Below are 17,031 nucleotides of genomic sequence, written 5' to 3'. Positions count from 1 at the left end.
AATCCACATACGTACGCAGCAAAATACAAGTGGAAGATAAGAAAGCAAATCGCTATTCCTAGCAATACTAGAAGAGAGATTTCTAGCGCTTTCTACTAACTTAGTCTAGGGCACTGTTACCTAAGGGACTACCTATATAAGAGAGGGAAAGTAGATTCTAATAGTTGCCCCTGCAACTATAGGTCTATACAAGACCTACCTCATATTCTATTTAGATGTAATCTATATAGAGAGAAAAGAAAAGGACTAAGAGAAGCCTGCGAAGGCTATCTATCACTACCTATCCTCTTTTAAACAAAAGAGGGTATAGAAGCAACTATTACCTTTATTTAAGAAACAAAGGCTAGAACACAAGCCTGGTACAAGGGAAACACAGAAAACGAGGAGTAATACCTGTAACAGGTAGCCATACACCTCCCCCACCCTATCCCCCCCCTACCTACCAACCAATAGGCTACGAGCCTTACCTTCATCTAGTTAAAACCCCTCCTAAATATCGTAGCTAGAAACAACCTACTTAGATACTTGCAGGCCTAAAAACCCTACAAGTCTCATATAGCCCTTTGGGCTGAAAAAGGACGTTAAACTAGAATAATAATAATAATAATAATAATAATAATATAGCTTCAAAGAAAAACAACACGAAGAGGCGCACTAAAAAGTCGGGCGGAAGGGACAAAAGTATAGCAACAGTACTAGGATAAGCTACCTTAACACCAAATTCAAGCTTAGATAGAGAGTATTTCGTTTTATATTCAAGAAATTATTAAACTTAAAGGTGGCAATAAGTACAAAGAGGGGCGGCGGGACTGATCTACAGCGCTTCGGCCCTATTTTCGGCGGTAAATCAATGCACCCCTGTCAGCAAGAACTTTTGACAGTCACCTCCGTATGCCCTCTTACTTATTGCACATCCTTTAGCTACTTAATATAGTGTGTTTCTTACTATTAAAATTAAAGTACTCTTAACGCGTACAAGACTTAGCACGCTAACGCGTCTACTATATCAACAAAGAAGGCTTCCTTCTAGCCTTTAAACACGCGTTTTTTAACGTGTTTACGTATAATAACTACAAAAAGGCCTTTAAGGCTTTAGGACTTGTCCCTATGAACGCGTAGGTGGTTATAGATCGCCTTAAGGTGCAGCTTTATACGCTATCACTAGCACCTATCCTAGAAACGCCTTAGCAGTTAAGAACACTAAGTAACCCGCTTAAATTTGGATCGTAATTAAGGCTTATAAGAGAAGCCTTTGTATAATTACTAATAAGTGCTTAAGAAAGCTTCTTAAAGCTTATTAAAGGAGCAGAAGAGATGCTATATAAGAATATTCTAATTAAAGCTCGCGTATAAGAGCTTAAAGAGCAATTAGTAGAGGTTACAAAGCGCAAAGGTTAAAAGCGAAAGCGGATCTAGCATAGCGGGACACTAGAGTATGGTGCAGCAGCATTAACAGTAGCTAAGAGTGCTTCTAGTAGTTGTACGATAGCAAAGAGAGCGCGTGGTAGTGGTAGTTAAGAACCAGCCTAACTAGGTTAACAGCGCTATAGCAACTGCGGTAAGACTAGGCACAACGCTTGTACGTGCTAAAAAGATATAGTAGAAGATTCTAAATCTAATGCAAGTGTCTCGTACGAAGGATTAGTCTGTAGTGTTAAGTAATTTAATTGTTTGTACATGGTGTTCGCAGTGCCAAGAAAAAGTGGCCGGCTCACTGGTTTGGCCGCCTCACTGGTGTAGTACGTTATATTAAGTGATTATTACTACTTTTGTAACTAGTCAGTATTTCTACTAAAGTACTTCGATTAGTCAGTTGATTAGTTAGTGCTAGATACTTGATCCAGCTACGATACATTCTGCTACACATGTAGTACTAACTTTTTACATCTTGTGCAAGGTAATACCATAAGCAAATATAGTAACAGGGCCGCTCAATTCAGAGTCGCCGCAGCCTTCCACCGTTGTACTTGCACAATTGCTCCAAGCAGACAGCAGCAGTCACGTACTTCCAACTCTTCAGACTGCGATAGTTCTCCCAGCCCTCGACCTCCAATGCCACCATGAAGCACGCAATGGATCGCGGTAACGCCTCGGTGCCCCCATCGACATCCGAGTCCTGCTCGCCCGAAATAATCATTCTGATTATGCCGCTAACATCGCGATTGAAGCGCTCCTGGACTTCGAGATTTGCCTCACGAATATACCGAGAAGGGGCTCGTTCCTTCTTGCCGAGAATGTTTCCACTAAATACTTCAAGTTCGGTAAGGGGCGCGCCGCGCGTGGGACGTAGAGTGTCCATAATCTCAAACATGTTGTCTTCGTAGATTTCGCGTAGCTCTTCTCCGAATTGCCAATGATGCTCCCACTGCAGTCCCCTCGTTTCGCGTTCGATATAACGCTTGAGCTTTTGGACCAAAGACTCGCCTCCCCAGCTCTCTCGGAATGTTTCAAAATCGTTCTTCATCTTATCAAAGAACTTCTTCTCGTCAATGGCGCGGTACAACACCCCAAGGATCTTGTTGCTCCGGTAGTAGCGAATTCTGGCCTTGTCGGCATCTAGCAAGCTAACGCTATCAGGGTCGTCAATGTCGTCTTCTTCGAGTTCTGCGAGCTCCGCCGCACCCATCTCGTTGATGACCAAGTTCGAGCCCGGCGCCATAAAGTCAGGACGGAGGGAATAGTTTCCTCGTGGTATGAGATCCATATCAGCTGGAACACCCGACTTACTGAAATCGACAGCATCAGACGCAAGCTTTGCAAGGAGCAGACACTCAGGATCACGTGTCCCGTCAGGCTTTACGTCAGCCCGAATCTTGTGCTTGTTTGAGATCTGACCCAGACGATCCATATTCATGTATTCGATGAAAAAGTCAATAATGTCATCGACCTCAACGGGACGGCCCAAATCCTTGGCAGGTGTCTTTTCATACTCTGCTGGCTCCGTGGTAAAGTCGGGAATGAGCCGCTCATCATAGATGACATGGAACAGGTCTCCGTCGAGATCTCCTCCGCTGAGTTGTGATGGCAGGTCGCGCGGCCCCTGTTGCGAGAACACAACGCAGTTATGGAGGCCCTGGAGAGCCGAGTCCTTTGGGATATCTACTGCAGTAACTAGTTGGACGTCGCCAGGATGCAGTGCTGGAGCTCTGGTGATGACGATCCGCTCGCCGACAAGGGTCAGTTTTCTCAGCTTACCGCTCGCATCACACTCCTGTGTTCGAATATACACCTCGCCATACTTCAGAGTATTTGTCTCATCCATGATGCCGTACAAGAGATAGCCATGCTTGATCGGAATTCGAGCGCGATATTTGAGACTTCTGAGGCTCGACATGGCTGCGACCTCTACAATGTCGATCAAGAAGCGATCCGCATGAAATGACAAGTCCATCTGGTGCATCAGCTCAAACAGCAGTGGAATTTTGGCAAAAACACCAGAGTGTGAATATTCTAACGAGCGTTAGTGATATAACAACACCGCCATGATGTCAGAACCAATAAAGCCACTTACCTAAGAAGCTGGCAGCATTCAAAGGATGCTCGGTGATACGTTTCAGTTCGTTGACGGCCTCATTTTGTACAGCCAAGAAATTCCTTGTAGGGACACCCAAATCCTCTAATATCTTTATGAACTGGTGGTTGAGATACACCGTCAAGGGTTTATACGCCGCCCCACAAAGCTCTAGGTCTCTCCAGGTCTCTCTGGCTATGTATTTTGTCATGCTTTTGCGGACGTGGAGCTGTTTTCCGGGCAGAGAAGTATCAAGAGACAAAACTCCTTTAGCACCTCGGTAGCGAATCTGCAAAACAGTCGGTCTCAGCTGTCTGCGCTCGGGTGGAAGAGCTGCCCAAACTTTACGGAGAAGCTCCAGTGACAGCGTTCCGCAACCGTCACTAAATACTCTACCATTTCTCTCGACATCATCCTTGGTCTCGGTAACGTGGGAACCATGTGGAATAGGCACCGAGAAGATTGTGTCGGAAAAGGCTTGACCAATCCTTGCGGCACATTTCGCGCTGCATTGGATATGTGTAAAGTCTCCAAGGTCTTGTATAACATCCCGAGCTCGCACCAGGGATCCATCCATGTAGAAAGGTGCCATGAACCAAGCCTGATGACCGCGTAGCGAGGCATGAGAAAAACCGAGGAATTGGTAGGACCGCCCTGCTACCACGATCCCGCCCTGAAGAGCGTAACGAAAACGTGCATACACCTGCACCTGGGAAGCGCGGGGGTCATGAAATACCGATAGTCCATCCTCGTCGGCGAAGAAGACCCTCATAAAGTACTCAGTATATTTATTGTATTTGCGGAGAACGCGGTTGGACACATCCCAATCCGGACCCCGGAGTAAAATGCCTGGTAAATGCTATTAGCCATGAAAACAGCCAAACGTAAAGAGCCCTACACATACCAGTGGGTGTTACAGTCGCTTTGTAAGTCAGAGCAAGATGAGAGTGCTTCTTTATTTTTCCATTCAAATCACGGGAAGCTGCCTCTCGATTTGCGCAGTCTTCAATGTTCTCCTGCACATGCTTTACAAGGGTGTCCATCTTGAAGGCCTTGGCTGCAACGTGTGGACCTGGCGTAGGTACTTGTTGTCCTAGTCGCTTGACTGCAGCAGCAGTAAATTCTGCGCCATGCTGCTTTGCGATACGGTGAATGCGGGGTATGAGGTCGATCATCTGCAAAGGGGTAATGGTGCCTTCTAACATGAGCGCTGCAAGTTGGTAGCGGGTCGCAAAGTCGAAGGCGAGCGGGATGGATGGATCGTACTTGCTCAGTTTGCCATCAACGACCGTAAACTCCTCTTCCATGGTATGAGTACGGGTCCTAGATGTCACAGTCTTCCAGCAATACTTTTCAGGAACTGAATATTCCTTTACAAAGTTCCAAGCATGCTGAGCGCTTTGCGTGTCATAGAAGGCGATTTGGTACACCATGCACAAAGCCGAGGTTTTGGTGCGCTGGGCATCGAGCGCGCAAAGTCTTTCGAGTTGATTTGTCCTCTGCTTTGGGTACAAGCTGAGTGACGCCAAATCTGGCAGCTTGTTTGAAGTCGGAAAAGTTTCTTTGCCAGTGTACAAATGTAGATCGTCGGTGGACTTGATGTTATAGAATTTTGGCGGGGATTTCAGGGTGAAGGTAATGGCGCCATTTCTTCCAACTTTTCCGCTATTGTAGGATGGCACAACGTGTTCAATGATCGCATAGGGCACGTCAATCCTGCAATGCCAGTTGTAAGGCTCGTCGACATCCTCCTGTAAAAACAACTACACAACCGTGTAAGCGGACTGCCCTGGGTTCTTAGATGGGCAAGCAAGTCAACTCACCACCAAAGATGACTTTCCAAATGTGACATAGCCTCGTCTCTTGTCCCTATATTTCTCCTGGAAGCAGAGTGCTTCTTCGCTGTCGTAGTCCCATACTCCCAGCATGAGCGCCGAGAACGAGAGTGTCGATTTACCAGCTCGCGAAGTGTGTGCTGCGGGCGCTTGGCTGCCCATTTTTGACCTCATGGCTGCGTCCTTCTCCTGTAACGACCGGATCTTGAGCGGATCTGGCTGTCCAGGTTTGTTGTTCTTCCTGCATGTGAGTTTGCGGCCTTGGAAGAACAGGTGGTACAAAGGAACCTGTTGTCCGCGACTGCCATAGAACTGCAGAAACCTGTTCGCATGGCTAGTGCTCGGAATCGTGAGGATAGCGTATGAGTCCCCATTGCGGCCCCGAAACTTTCTAATCTCGAATACCAGCACATCCAGCCTGAGCAGCGTGTCTTTCAGGAAGATCTGCAACTCGACATGGTTTGCATCTTCGGGCACCTAGCAATGCGGGGTTAATGATTGAAAGCCCTTTTTGTTATATTTCAACGCGTTCCTGCAGCTTCCGCTGCGAAAGGTGCTCTGTCGGGGAGGTCTACCAAGGCTGAAGTGCGCTGGCGGATTACTTACGTTTGTGATGAATATGTCCATGGCGAGCGATGGCTGCAGCGCCTATTCAGACTCGACGCAGACTACAGCAAAGCGATACAGGTCTTGGGTACGCGGGGCGAGTTCAACCAGAGCGAAGTAAGCAAACAACCTCCGAGTCCAGAGATACAACCGGTGACGGGCGAGCGGATTAGGAAGGTGGGGACTAGCGCTGGATGTGCGTTCTCACGTGCGGGGCTCCGGCCTTCACCTTGTCGGTGCAAAACAATACCAAGTGGCGAAGAAGAGTCTGCGTTGTGAAAGCATGTCTGTCGCAATCGCTGGCGAGCTGTTGCCGCGTCTTTGATTGTCAGCCGCCGCGGCGCGGCAGCGTGCAGGAGGCACAGTAGAACAAACAACAAATGATGTGCCGCTTACTACCACCACCACCATGCTCTTGAAACGCGCACAATGCAGTGTGACCAGGCCAAGTCACTCGGTCGGCAGAAGGAGGCTGATCCTCGGAACCTGGAGACATGCAGATAGCACCGGGCGCCTGGCCAATCTCTACCTGCCACATGAGTTTACCTTTCCACGTCTGTTAGAGAGAAGAAGAGAAAAACAAGCAACGAGCCATGGACCAACAGGAGATTGCTGGCACATTGGTCTGTCCGTATCAAGGGGGAAACTGTGTTCATTCATCGCTGGTGCTGCTTTTGTAGCTCGCAGTGGCCTTGCAGAGTGGGCAGCGTTACTTCTTCTCCCCTTCCTTGGCCGGGGCCTCTCTTCGCTCGAGTATCTTATCCACAAGGCCAAAGTCGACCGCCTCCTGCGCATCCATAAAATAGTCACGTTCCATGTACTTTTCAATCTCTTCGAGAGTGCGCTTCTTGGTGATGTGGGTCAGGTAGATTCTGTTCAACTTGTCCCGTATCCGTAGAATCTCCTTTGCGTGGTCCGCAATGTCGCTCGCCTTGCCACGGTAGCCTCCACTGGGCTGGTGTATCATGACGCGAGCATGTGGCAGGATGTATCTCTGGCCCTCGGCACCGCCAGCAAGAAGCAAGGAGCCCATGGACGCGGCGATGCCCATGCATATCGTGCTCACTGGACACCGGATGTAGTTCATGGTGTCGTAAATGGCCAGCCCCGCGCTGACGCTGCCGCCGGGGCTGTTGATGTACATGGAGATGGGCTTCTCCGGGTTGTCGGCTTCCAGGAAGAGGAGCTGGGCCACGGCGTTGGCCGACATGTAGTCGTCTACTTCGCCGTTCAGGCAGATGATGCGCTCTTGGAGAAGACGCGAGAAGATGTCTGAGGTTTTCCAGCCTCCACCCTAGGAATTCAGACAAGGCCTGGGCCGAAGGGGGCAATTGGCGCTTACCGTGGTCTCGGTCACGTAGGGTATGGGAAGTGATATGGCGCGTGGCGTCTGCTGCTCCGCCGGCTGGGCATTGCACTGCGACTGGAAGCCGAATTGGCTCGACATGGGCCGGATGCCATGTCTGCAAGCGGCCCGTAGCGCCGACGGCCTTGCGATTCGCCGTGATACTGCAGCCATGGTGTGTGTGAGGTTGGTGTTGGGTGCTCGCCCTCCAAGCAGGCACGAAGCTATGGCGCGTGCCAAGCCGGGGGTCCGATGCCAACAGTCGCGAAGCGTTGAGAAGACTTCTCCCCACCGCATCCCCGCCCTTTCTTCGCGCCCAATGCTAGGCAGATGGACCCATCGCCCAGCTTCCTGCGTGAGCCCAGCTAGGCGGCGGCCTCTGCGGCTCCCACGCTGCGCAAGCTCTACCCACGCCCCCGGCCGCATCCTCCAGGGCGCCCATCTCGGCCCCACCCGCGACGACGACGACTACCACACTGTTCGCCTTCGCCAGGACAAGCAGGCAAAAGAGCTTCCGCTGCCCCCGCTGTTGGACCCCCTGGTCTTGGAGCAGAGATCGCGCTTTGAGCAGAAGAAGGAAAGGCCACAGGTAGCAGACTTCACGCCCACGCAGCGGAGGCTGTGGGAGAATCCGTTCGGTACGACGCCGCATGTCTTGCGAAGCATCACGTCCTGACTGACTGCACAGCCCATGCCTTGGCATCGCCGGTGCGCCAATGCCGCGCGACCTTCATCTCGCTCCCTGTCGCTTTCCTGACCTCTCTCCATCCACGCCCTCATCCAACAACCCAGGATCCATGGCTTCTTCCAGTCGCTCTGACGACTGCCAGGAAACACCTCGGCCCGCCATATCGCTTTCTTGGAAGACATCTGGTTACAGCATATCTGGGCAAGAAGAAAGCCTGGGAGAAGGGCCTATACTCACGCATGAGCGAAAAGCTCGGCGCACACAACATGAAGAACCTGGTCTGGCGCGAGGATATGCACGATTTCATACTTGAAATGCTGCGCAAGAAACTCTCCAACAGCCTGGGCTGGTACTTTGGATTCAGGGGCCGCCTAATCCCCGTCCCAAGTCCCCGAACTGAAGACATTGAGCACGTCCAAGACGTCTCTTCTGTGCTCATCTTCCGCTCGCTTCGGACGCGTGCCGATGACTTACAGAACCAAGCCGAGGAAAACATGAAGGAGCTGGAAAAATGGTCAAACTACTTCGCCAAGAACTTTGCTTCGAGGCTTGATCCTCATACTGCTCCAGGAGTCACCCACACATCGCCTCACTGGTACTCTGGGCCTATCGTGCCCCGTCTGCAGCCTCGCGCGCAGTTTCCCGAGCTCGAGTTCCACGCCACTACCTGGCGGGGAAAGAAAGTCGCCGTCTATAGCCTGACGGATTTGCTAGGAGCAGAGAAGGCCCAAGAGTTGGTCGATGGAAGCAGATACGCCGAAGCAAATTGTGTCGTTTTAAAACGAGGCAGGCACAACGTACCGGTTGAGATACTTCTCATGCAGCTGCAAGCATATATTGCTCGACCAGGACCATGAGTCGCTTGAATATTGAGGGATTGAAGGAGCAGCCTGACCACATGCTTGATCACGGCGGAAATAATAAATCTAGGTGTTATCTCCAATCAACAGCAAAACCATCTCCAAGTCCTAGTTTTGCCAATACTTTCCTGCATAATGTCACGGTTGTACAGTAAGCGAGAGACGTGAAAGCTCAGAATGATCTTTTACATGGTACGATATTCACCGTGTCGCAGAATACATACTAATAAGCCACAGAGTCTAGAGAAATCGGTTTTATTTTCTCTGCGATACACCCACTTTGTTCTACGGTGAGTTAGGCGAGTAGGGGCTTGTGCAATGGACCTCTCGCGTACAGCACATGCATCGCCCTGATAGCAGTTCAACTTCAAAGCTTGCATTTGTAAGCTCGTTTTAGGCCAAACACCTTCTCAAAAATGACGTACGGGCGTGCACAAGGAGCTGCATGTAAGCAATAACCCGTACCAGCCACTCTGCATGCAATATAAGACGCCCAACTGCCCCACCAATGCCCTCAAGCAGAGGAATGCAAATGAGGCTAGGTAATGTCACATACAAGCTTCCAACCGCGTAAGGCGTTCAGTTCGCATGACTTCCTTTTAGTCTCTTACTTCCCACACACCATGGACGTTTGCATTCCCCACTGATCCCACGAAAGGAGGCTGTAAGAATGACCACCAGATATCAGGATTGACCTGCAATTCACACGCAATTCCTCCTTCAATTATACATTTCTTCCCTTCTAAACTTTGAGAATCCTCCGCAAGTTTCATCATGTCATCTCTATTCAACTTTGTCACTGGACAGCGGTCCTCACCAAGACGCATACCAACCGACACCATCATACCACTGCACAGTCGCGATGACACCCACCAGAACCGCAACATCTCAGTAGAATTCACCATGCGCATCGACAACGTTCTAGATGCGCACCAGATTGCAGATGCGCTCTGGAAACTGTTGGAAAAGCCCGGCTGGAAGAAACTAGGTGCCCGACTACGTATGAACAAGCAGAATGGCAAGCTCGAGTATCATGTCCCCGCCCAATACACACAAGATCGACAACCCATCAACTTTACGCAAAAGACGCACAACATGAGACTGGACGAACACCACATTGGACGTCGTTTTCCAACTATCCAGGATGGTGACCAGATACAAGTCTTTGACATACTGTATTCATTGCGTGGGCTTACACAGACAAAGGATAGTACAGTGTTTCTTGACGATTGGCTTTACAGCGACAAAGCGCAGTTAGGATTACATATAGTAAACTTTCAAGATGCGACATTGGTCACGCTTACGTGGTTGCATACGCTGCTGGACGGCATGGGACGACGGATGCTGCTGAGCGCGTGGACAGCAGTGCTGGAGGGACGAGACGAAGATGTCGCTGAATTCTGGGGATACGACTTTGATCCTTTGGAGAAGCTTGGTGCGCCGTTAGAAGAGGACAATGACGCAAGCAAGGAGAGTCCCATACAAAAGACATTCAACCAAAAAGAGCAGCGCAATCGGATGTGGAAGGTAATCTCAGCCACGAAAAGCAGGCTGGGCAAAATGCTGGACTTCAAGTCTGCGTTCGCCTACATTTACTCTTACGTCTTTAGACCCACGGGCATGCTGAGTGGTCGTATCCTCTACATACCTGCCTCCTACATAGCCCGCATACGAAGAGAAGCAATGCACGATCTCGCCTCACTGGATCCGTCGCAGATGACTTACAAGAACTCGACTCCCTCCAGCCCCAAACCATTCCTCTCCGACGGCGACATCCAAGCCGCATGGCTCGTCCGACAGCTCGTCGCCTCAGACGATAAGCTCCTACAGTCTCGCGGCGCGCGGCCAATCCAAATCGCAAACGTCATGGGAATGCGCGACTTACTCTCGACATGCACGAGCGTGTACAAAGTCCTGCTTCCAAAGAACAAGGCGTACATAGGCAACTGTGCCACGGGCATCATCACGCGCTTCCGCCTAGACGAATTCCTTGCGCTGCCGCTCGGCCACATAGCTGCTCGCCTGCGGAAAGATCTCGTGGCGCAGGGAACGAGAGAGGCGCTCGAGGGAAACCAGCGCGCGATTCGCTCCAACCAGCAAGATAATACCACGACGTCTGCGCCTGACGCATCCATGGCGCCTGCTCCGTTTGTCTTTACAAACTGGGCCAAAGGTCGGTTCTTTGAGACGGATTTCTCGGCTGCGATTGTGCCTGGCAAGCAGGAGCAGGAGGATGATAATGCGGGGTTGACGAGGGGCAAGCCCACGTATATCCATGTGTATGGGACCGATGCGCGTGTGACTAGTCGCAATCCAATTTCTGTATGCGTTGGCAACTGTATAGGGAAGGATGCGAGAGGCGGGTATTGGCTTGGTGCCATGTTTGCGAAAGGAGCTGAGGCGAGGTTCGAAGAGGTTGTTCTGGGACGGTGAGGGGAATTGCAAGAGATTATGATAATTGCCACTATGCATTAAACCACCATATAAATATTCGTATAATACAAGTCATGCGAGGCTCTCGACGCCGTTTACTGTAGACTTGGGCGGATCCATTTCCCTCACGACTTCGCCATCAACGTAGAACAAGGCCTTTCCGATGCTCGCCTCGCCGCGCGGCTGGAGTTTGCATTTCCGAAACCACAGCTCAAAGTACTCAAGCATGTCTTGGAAATAAAACCTTAACTTGTCTAAATCGCACGGGTAGAGGCGCTTGAAATCCAGGTGCGCAAGGCCGTTGACGGTGCGAAGCGGCACTTCGGATTCGTCCAGCAGCCGGGTTCCATTTCCATAGCGCCTCGTGTTGATATGAAAGGCCAGCGTCTCGATTCCAGAAATGCGGGGGCTTGTTCGCTCATATTGGGTGGGGAAGAGGTGCTGCAGGAATGTATCAAGCGTGCTGACGGCGGCAACGTCGAGATGCTTGTCGTTGACTAAGTTGCACAGCGGGTTCATTAGCTGCCAAGCGAAGCTCTTGCTGATGGGTTCCCACTCATCGTCGTCGTCTCTCCACTCGCCTAAGCGGCTATACCCGTCCCAATTCGTCTGGAGTACTCGCTGGCTGTCCGTGCAGCAGGGGGTAATATGTATGTCGATCCTGTCCACGGCGCCTACTTGCATTCGCAGCGGGAGATTTCGCCATGTGGGCCAGATCCAATGGTCGTTGACGATGGCCACGTCTAGGGTAAGCGTTTGCGGGTTCCTCGCGAGGTACGTTTGCGTTTCTGAATGCAGCCTCCGGTTTGCGAATAACAGGCTTGTCGCCGGGTGTTTTACTGCAAGCCCCGGTGTGGGGACACACTGGATGTTGCGTTTGTACGAGTTTTGCTGGCCCAGGCTCGGTCGGCACCGGGTGCTTCCTTCGGGCCATGCGATGGGCGACGTGATTACGAAACCAACAATCTCGAAGAGAAGCTCGCTCGAGAGATCCAGCAGTCCGGCCATGGTAAGTGTGGACAGGGCGGCATGAGGCTGTGTGCCGTGATGACGATGCACATGATGCAGTCTTAAGTACAATAGCAAAAGGTTTTCCCAGGTATTTCCAACCCCACTAAAACCCGTACCGTATTGGTGAAATCTCTGCTTTCCTTATCATTCATTTTTAATACCCTTCAAAAAGGTTAAAATATTCGATATATCATGCAGCTTTTGTAGTTTGATTTAATACGAGATATAGGGGAGATATGTAATACATGAATTATATAACAGAAACAGAAAGCAAAAAGCCTCACACAGTATCTAGGGACACCTACAGCCCTGGATAGTACAAGGCTAGTTTTAGTCAGGAAGCGCTCGCGAGGCAAAGTTTTTGGAGAGACACTATATGCGCGGCCTGCAAGCCCACTCTTTCGTGGCGCAGCGTCCCGTTTTGGTTAGCGCATATGAGTCACTTTGGCTCACTTCAGCCTCAGCCCTCTGCCTCAGCCTCAAACCCACTCCGAGTCATCATGCGTCCCGTTTTGGTAATCCAACGGCCATGCGGAGTGGATACAGCTGGCTGGGGATGTTGTATCACATCGCATAAGTATTGCTGTACTGTACGCCCATTCAGGTTCAACATCGCCAGCCTTCGTTCCCATTCCAGCAACCCGCTTTGCTTTTCTTTCTTTATCCTATTTCCCAGTTGAAATTATTACGATACCCCAGTTATGGCGTTCACCGGTGCATTTACCACACCTGCGCGGATTCCAACGACATCATATGACACGGCGCTGTGTATTATACCACCTAGGTCGCAGGGCGGCCACGTAGATCAGTTGCGCGAGCTTTATGACAAGGCTTTTGGGAGATGGCCAGCACATGTCAACCTCATATACCCATTTGTAGCGCCAGAAAATCTTCCACGAGCTAAGCAACAAATCCAAGAGCATTTTGCAGAGCACTTGGATCAAAGCAAGCCAGTCGACGTCAAACTAGGCCAAGCCGGATGCTTCGCGCAAAAGAACAAGTACACCATCTTCCTTACAGAAGATAATGAGAAAGCCTCACCTTCAACTCTTCAATCGCTACGAACAATAGCCCTGGAATCTCTAGGACAAAAGACTGTTCAATCTACCCTGCACCTTACTGTTGGGCAGTCGCAAGACAGCACCATTCTCTCGCGGGCGTTTCTCCTAGAAAAAGCCCGATTACTACCTGCCCTGCAATTTGGCGTTGCAAGACTTGCTATTTTGATACGCGAACGCGTGACTGGCTCCGAGTCAACAGATCACATGCGCCTCTACGATACCATTGATATCTGCTCCGGTAGTGTTTCACAGCTGGACGAGTCCAATTACTGGGTGCAGAGACTGCCCTCAAGTGTGACGGCACTCGGATATGAGGAGGATGCTCAAGACGAGATGGCCCAACGAGAAATTAAGCCCTACGATCAAGGTGTACAGTCGGGATCGACCTTCCACTTTGATGAAGATGAATACAAGTGGGCCGCCTACTCCGCTGAGGATGCCGAAATCGAAGTTGAGGCTTTATCAGTCGCAAGCTACAACGTCTTGATAGATACCGAGTACCCGCCAACGCACGACCGCGATCCTCTGCTAATCAGTACCATTCTTTCTGACTCTGCAATGGCGAATATTCTGGTACTTCAAGAAGTATCCGATGATTTCCTGTCTTACCTGCTAAGCGACGGCGAGATTCAGCGAAGATATCCGTTCGCTTCCCATGGACCACCTGCGCAGCCGGACATTGGACCGCTACCTAATCTACGCAACATCGTTGTCCTGAGCTGCTATCCCTTTTCATGGAAGCTGGTTTCATTTTATCGCAGACACAAGGGCGCCATTGTTGCGCATTTCCCAGGTATTGCTGCATCTGGCTCGGCGGACTCCCAAGGCCTTGTAATTGCTGGTGTCCACTTGACTGCTGGTCTTACGGACGGAGCAGTCGCAACCAAGAGGGCTCAGATGAAGACTTTGGTGGGCTATCTCGAGCAAAACCATGACGAGGAGCCATGGATCGTCACAGGCGATTTCAATCTTGTCACCTCGACCTACACCATAGACGCTGCTTGCAAGAACAAGGCTATTACTGACGAGACCGCCAACACACTAGTCTCTATAGAGACTTCCATCAGCGATGCTGGTTTACTGGATGCCTGGTCCGTTTCCCGAGTAGAAGCAACCGACCAGACACGTATTGCTGACGCAGGAGAGCTGTTCGAAGGCGAAGAGGGGGCGACCTTTGATCCGCAAAACAACAGGCTTGCTGCTGGGACTACTACCACTTCACACGACCGCCCGCAACGCTATGACAGGATCCTTGTTCGCCCAAAACATACGCTTCGCATCAGCCGCTTCAATCACTTTGGTCTTCCTGAGATAATCGACGATGTTCAGGTAGTCGCCAGCGATCATTACGGAGTGAGAACACAAATGCGCATTGCGAGTGGTGTAGCGGACAACGCTATCAATACTGATGCAGTAAACCAGCCCGTTGTTCAAATGAAGCGCTCAATTGTGACCTTATCCGATGCGTCAGCCATAAACTCGGTGCTTGCGGTGCATGGTATGATTCCCGACGAAGAGCAGGCAAAACAACGACAAGACGCATTTTCAACTCTCCAACAAGTCATATTAAACAAGCCTAGTGATGCCGAGTCTGAGCAATCGGATATTCCACTGGTCATGGTGCCAGTCGGCTCATATGCTCTTGGTGTTTGGACATCCAACTCAGACGTTGACTGTCTCTGCATCGGCACCATCAGCTCCAAAACCTTCTTCAAACTTGCCAGACAGCGACTCATCAAAGCTGGAGATACCCAGGTGCGCATCTTGAGGAAGGTTGAGGCCAGCACGGGCACTATGCTTGAACTTTCCATCAATGGCATATTGATGGACTTGCAATACTGTCCCGCAGCGCAGGTTGTCGAAAGGTAAGTATTTTTTGTTGGATGCTAAGTACAATTACTAAAAAGACGTCAGATGGGCTGAGTTTGCAGACATTCCAGCATCCGATCCTATCTTCAATCTCTCTCTCCTCTCCCTCCGCAAGCTGAAGCCGTACCGCGACTTGCTATACATGCAGCGCACACTACCATCGTGCTCATTGTTCCGTCTAGCGTACCGATGTATTAAGCTGTGGGCTGTTCAGCGCGGTGTTTATTCTGCAAAGTTTGGTTATCTTGGTGGCGTACACATTACGCTCATGCTCTCCTGGGTTTGCAAGCGACTTGCGCATGATGTCGGTTCAGTCAGCGTTGCGGATCTCGTCGCAAGCTTCTTCTATCACTACGGACACTTTGACTGGGCCAATGCGATGGTTTACGATGCCTTCTTTCACAAGAAGCAGCCGCGTTATCACCGTAGTGCCAGGGAGCCCATGGTGGTTCTGGGCTTCCACGCGCCCAACTCCAACATTGCACACACTTCTACTACCCCTGGTCTACAGACGCTGGTCAAAGAGTTCAAGGCTGCTGATGCAAAACTCAGTAAGCCAGGAATGACATGGGAAGAGTTCTTCGGAGCATCCCCAAAAGCAAGTTTAGATGTGCAACTTCCTCTTGGAGCCGTGGAGTTTCTCAGCACCTACAATGACTTTGTCAAGATCGACATACAGTTCTGGGGACGCACACTGGCAAAGGATAAGAGCTTGATTGGTTGGATTGAGTCGAGGTGCATATCCCTCGTTGTCGGTAAGTCGCAGGCACATGGCAACGTCCTACCCTTTTGCTGACCATGCAGATATCCACAAGGCACTCCCAGAATCAGAAGTGCGGATCTGGCCAGCTCGATTCACAGACAGCGCTCCCAGCGATTCAGGCGATAGCAGCGACTACCAAGGATGCTACCTGGTTGGTTTGTCCAAGGCCGCAGAGGCTGGTTCGGCACGGAGCGCCGAAGACAAGCAAACAGCCAAACAAGCGTTGGACAAAGTGCTCGACCGCTTCCTCACACAACTCCGAACTGACGAGAAAAACTTCGACTCGACAACTTGCTGGATCGATGCTTCGCTGGTGAAATCGCGCGACGTCAAGGGCCTGCGACTAGACGACCGAGAATGGGGCAACTACGCCATGGATCTTGAATCAGATTCGGATGACGAAGAAGATGTTGAGGAAGACGTTGGAGATGCTGAAGACGCCAAACCACAACGAGCAGTACCTCAGCGCCCCAAACCCACCCCAACACCTGTCTCAAGAGCAAAGCTGCGACCTGCATCCGATGTTCTCAACCGATTGCGCTGGGACCCGAGTCTCGATCCAAGCGACTATATCATTGGATACGAAGACCGCTTCCTTGGTGCAAAAGAGACGGGACTAGAGAAGTGGAAGACGGAGCAGACGGATGAGGAGTTTATTCCTCAGCATAGGATACTTTACTTCAAGAAGAGGGGTGGGGATGATGGGAGGGGAGAAGTTGTGTGGGAGAGGGCGACGAGGATAGACAAGGTATTTGGGAGTGGGCTTGGTACGGGAGAGTAGATGTGTTTAGATATTATGAAGGAAGTAAGATTTACTGGAGTTGGCCATCAATAGATGCTGCCTGGTAACAACCCTGATGCGTGTTCTGTTTGTATAATTCTGCACAAAAACCGACATCGCAAGCCGCATTGTTGGGAGTGAGCAATAATTGTGGTTTGTTTGCCCAAGAACGAATTGCTGGTCACTTCTCGTTTCCAGTGTTCACTTTCACTTCATGGCCAGTGCCCGCCTTCGCCAATACAGCCACAAAGAGATTCAGCGTGCCGTC

General features: G+C 50.6%; 6 protein-coding genes across 6 annotated transcripts; 3 read left to right on the top strand and 3 right to left on the bottom strand.

Annotated features, from left to right (window-relative positions):
* Positions 1-1,936: 1,936 nt before the first annotated feature.
* SETTUDRAFT_146609 (uncharacterized protein) lies at positions 1,937-5,973 on the bottom strand (the record flags this gene model as incomplete). Its single annotated transcript, XM_008024375.1, has 5 exons — positions 1,937-3,450; positions 3,512-4,360; positions 4,410-5,274; positions 5,335-5,823; positions 5,953-5,973. 5 exons carry the CDS (start codon positions 5,971-5,973, stop codon positions 1,937-1,939), a joined length of 3,738 nt encoding a protein of 1,245 aa, XP_008022566.1.
* A 620-nt stretch (positions 5,974-6,593) lies between these two features.
* On the bottom strand, positions 6,594-7,454 carry SETTUDRAFT_167435 (uncharacterized protein). Its single transcript, XM_008024374.1, has 2 exons — positions 7,295-7,454; positions 6,594-7,246 (listed from the first exon to the last, which is right to left on the bottom strand). The coding sequence occupies exons 1-2, from the start codon at positions 7,397-7,399 to the stop codon at positions 6,662-6,664; spliced, it is 690 nt and encodes a 229-aa protein (XP_008022565.1). The 5' UTR covers positions 7,400-7,454; the 3' UTR covers positions 6,594-6,661.
* A 152-nt stretch (positions 7,455-7,606) lies between these two features.
* SETTUDRAFT_167434 (uncharacterized protein) lies at positions 7,607-9,222 on the top strand. Its single transcript, XM_008024373.1, has 3 exons — positions 7,607-7,935; positions 7,986-9,037; positions 9,083-9,222. The coding sequence occupies exons 1-2, from the start codon at positions 7,617-7,619 to the stop codon at positions 8,840-8,842; spliced, it is 1,176 nt and encodes a 391-aa protein (XP_008022564.1). The 5' UTR covers positions 7,607-7,616; the 3' UTR covers positions 8,843-9,037; positions 9,083-9,222.
* A 397-nt stretch (positions 9,223-9,619) lies between these two features.
* SETTUDRAFT_146600 (uncharacterized protein) lies at positions 9,620-11,315 on the top strand (the record flags this gene model as incomplete). Its single annotated transcript, XM_008024372.1, has 2 exons — positions 9,620-10,419; positions 10,474-11,315. 2 exons carry the CDS (start codon positions 9,620-9,622, stop codon positions 11,276-11,278), a joined length of 1,605 nt encoding a protein of 534 aa, XP_008022563.1. The 3' UTR covers positions 11,279-11,315.
* Positions 11,314-12,162, bottom strand: SETTUDRAFT_167432 (uncharacterized protein). The gene has a single exon (XM_008024371.1). The coding sequence runs from the start codon at positions 11,960-11,962 to the stop codon at positions 11,351-11,353; it is 612 nt and encodes a 203-aa protein (XP_008022562.1). The 5' UTR covers positions 11,963-12,162; the 3' UTR covers positions 11,314-11,350.
* A 757-nt stretch (positions 12,163-12,919) lies between these two features.
* Positions 12,920-16,922, top strand: SETTUDRAFT_167431 (uncharacterized protein). Its single transcript, XM_008024370.1, has 3 exons — positions 12,920-15,215; positions 15,265-15,974; positions 16,024-16,922. Exons 1-3 carry the CDS (start codon positions 12,991-12,993, stop codon positions 16,761-16,763), a joined length of 3,675 nt encoding a protein of 1,224 aa, XP_008022561.1. The 5' UTR covers positions 12,920-12,990; the 3' UTR covers positions 16,764-16,922.
* The last annotated feature ends 109 nt before the right edge of the window (positions 16,923-17,031 follow it).

The sequence above is a fragment of the Exserohilum turcica genome (genome assembly GCF_000359705.1).
Source record: "Exserohilum turcica Et28A unplaced genomic scaffold SETTUscaffold_12, whole genome shotgun sequence".
NCBI lineage: Eukaryota > Fungi > Ascomycota > Dothideomycetes > Pleosporales > Pleosporaceae > Exserohilum > Exserohilum turcicum.
The sequence above is the reverse complement of the archived record's forward strand: the minus strand, read 5'-3'. Positions and strand labels throughout refer to the sequence as shown.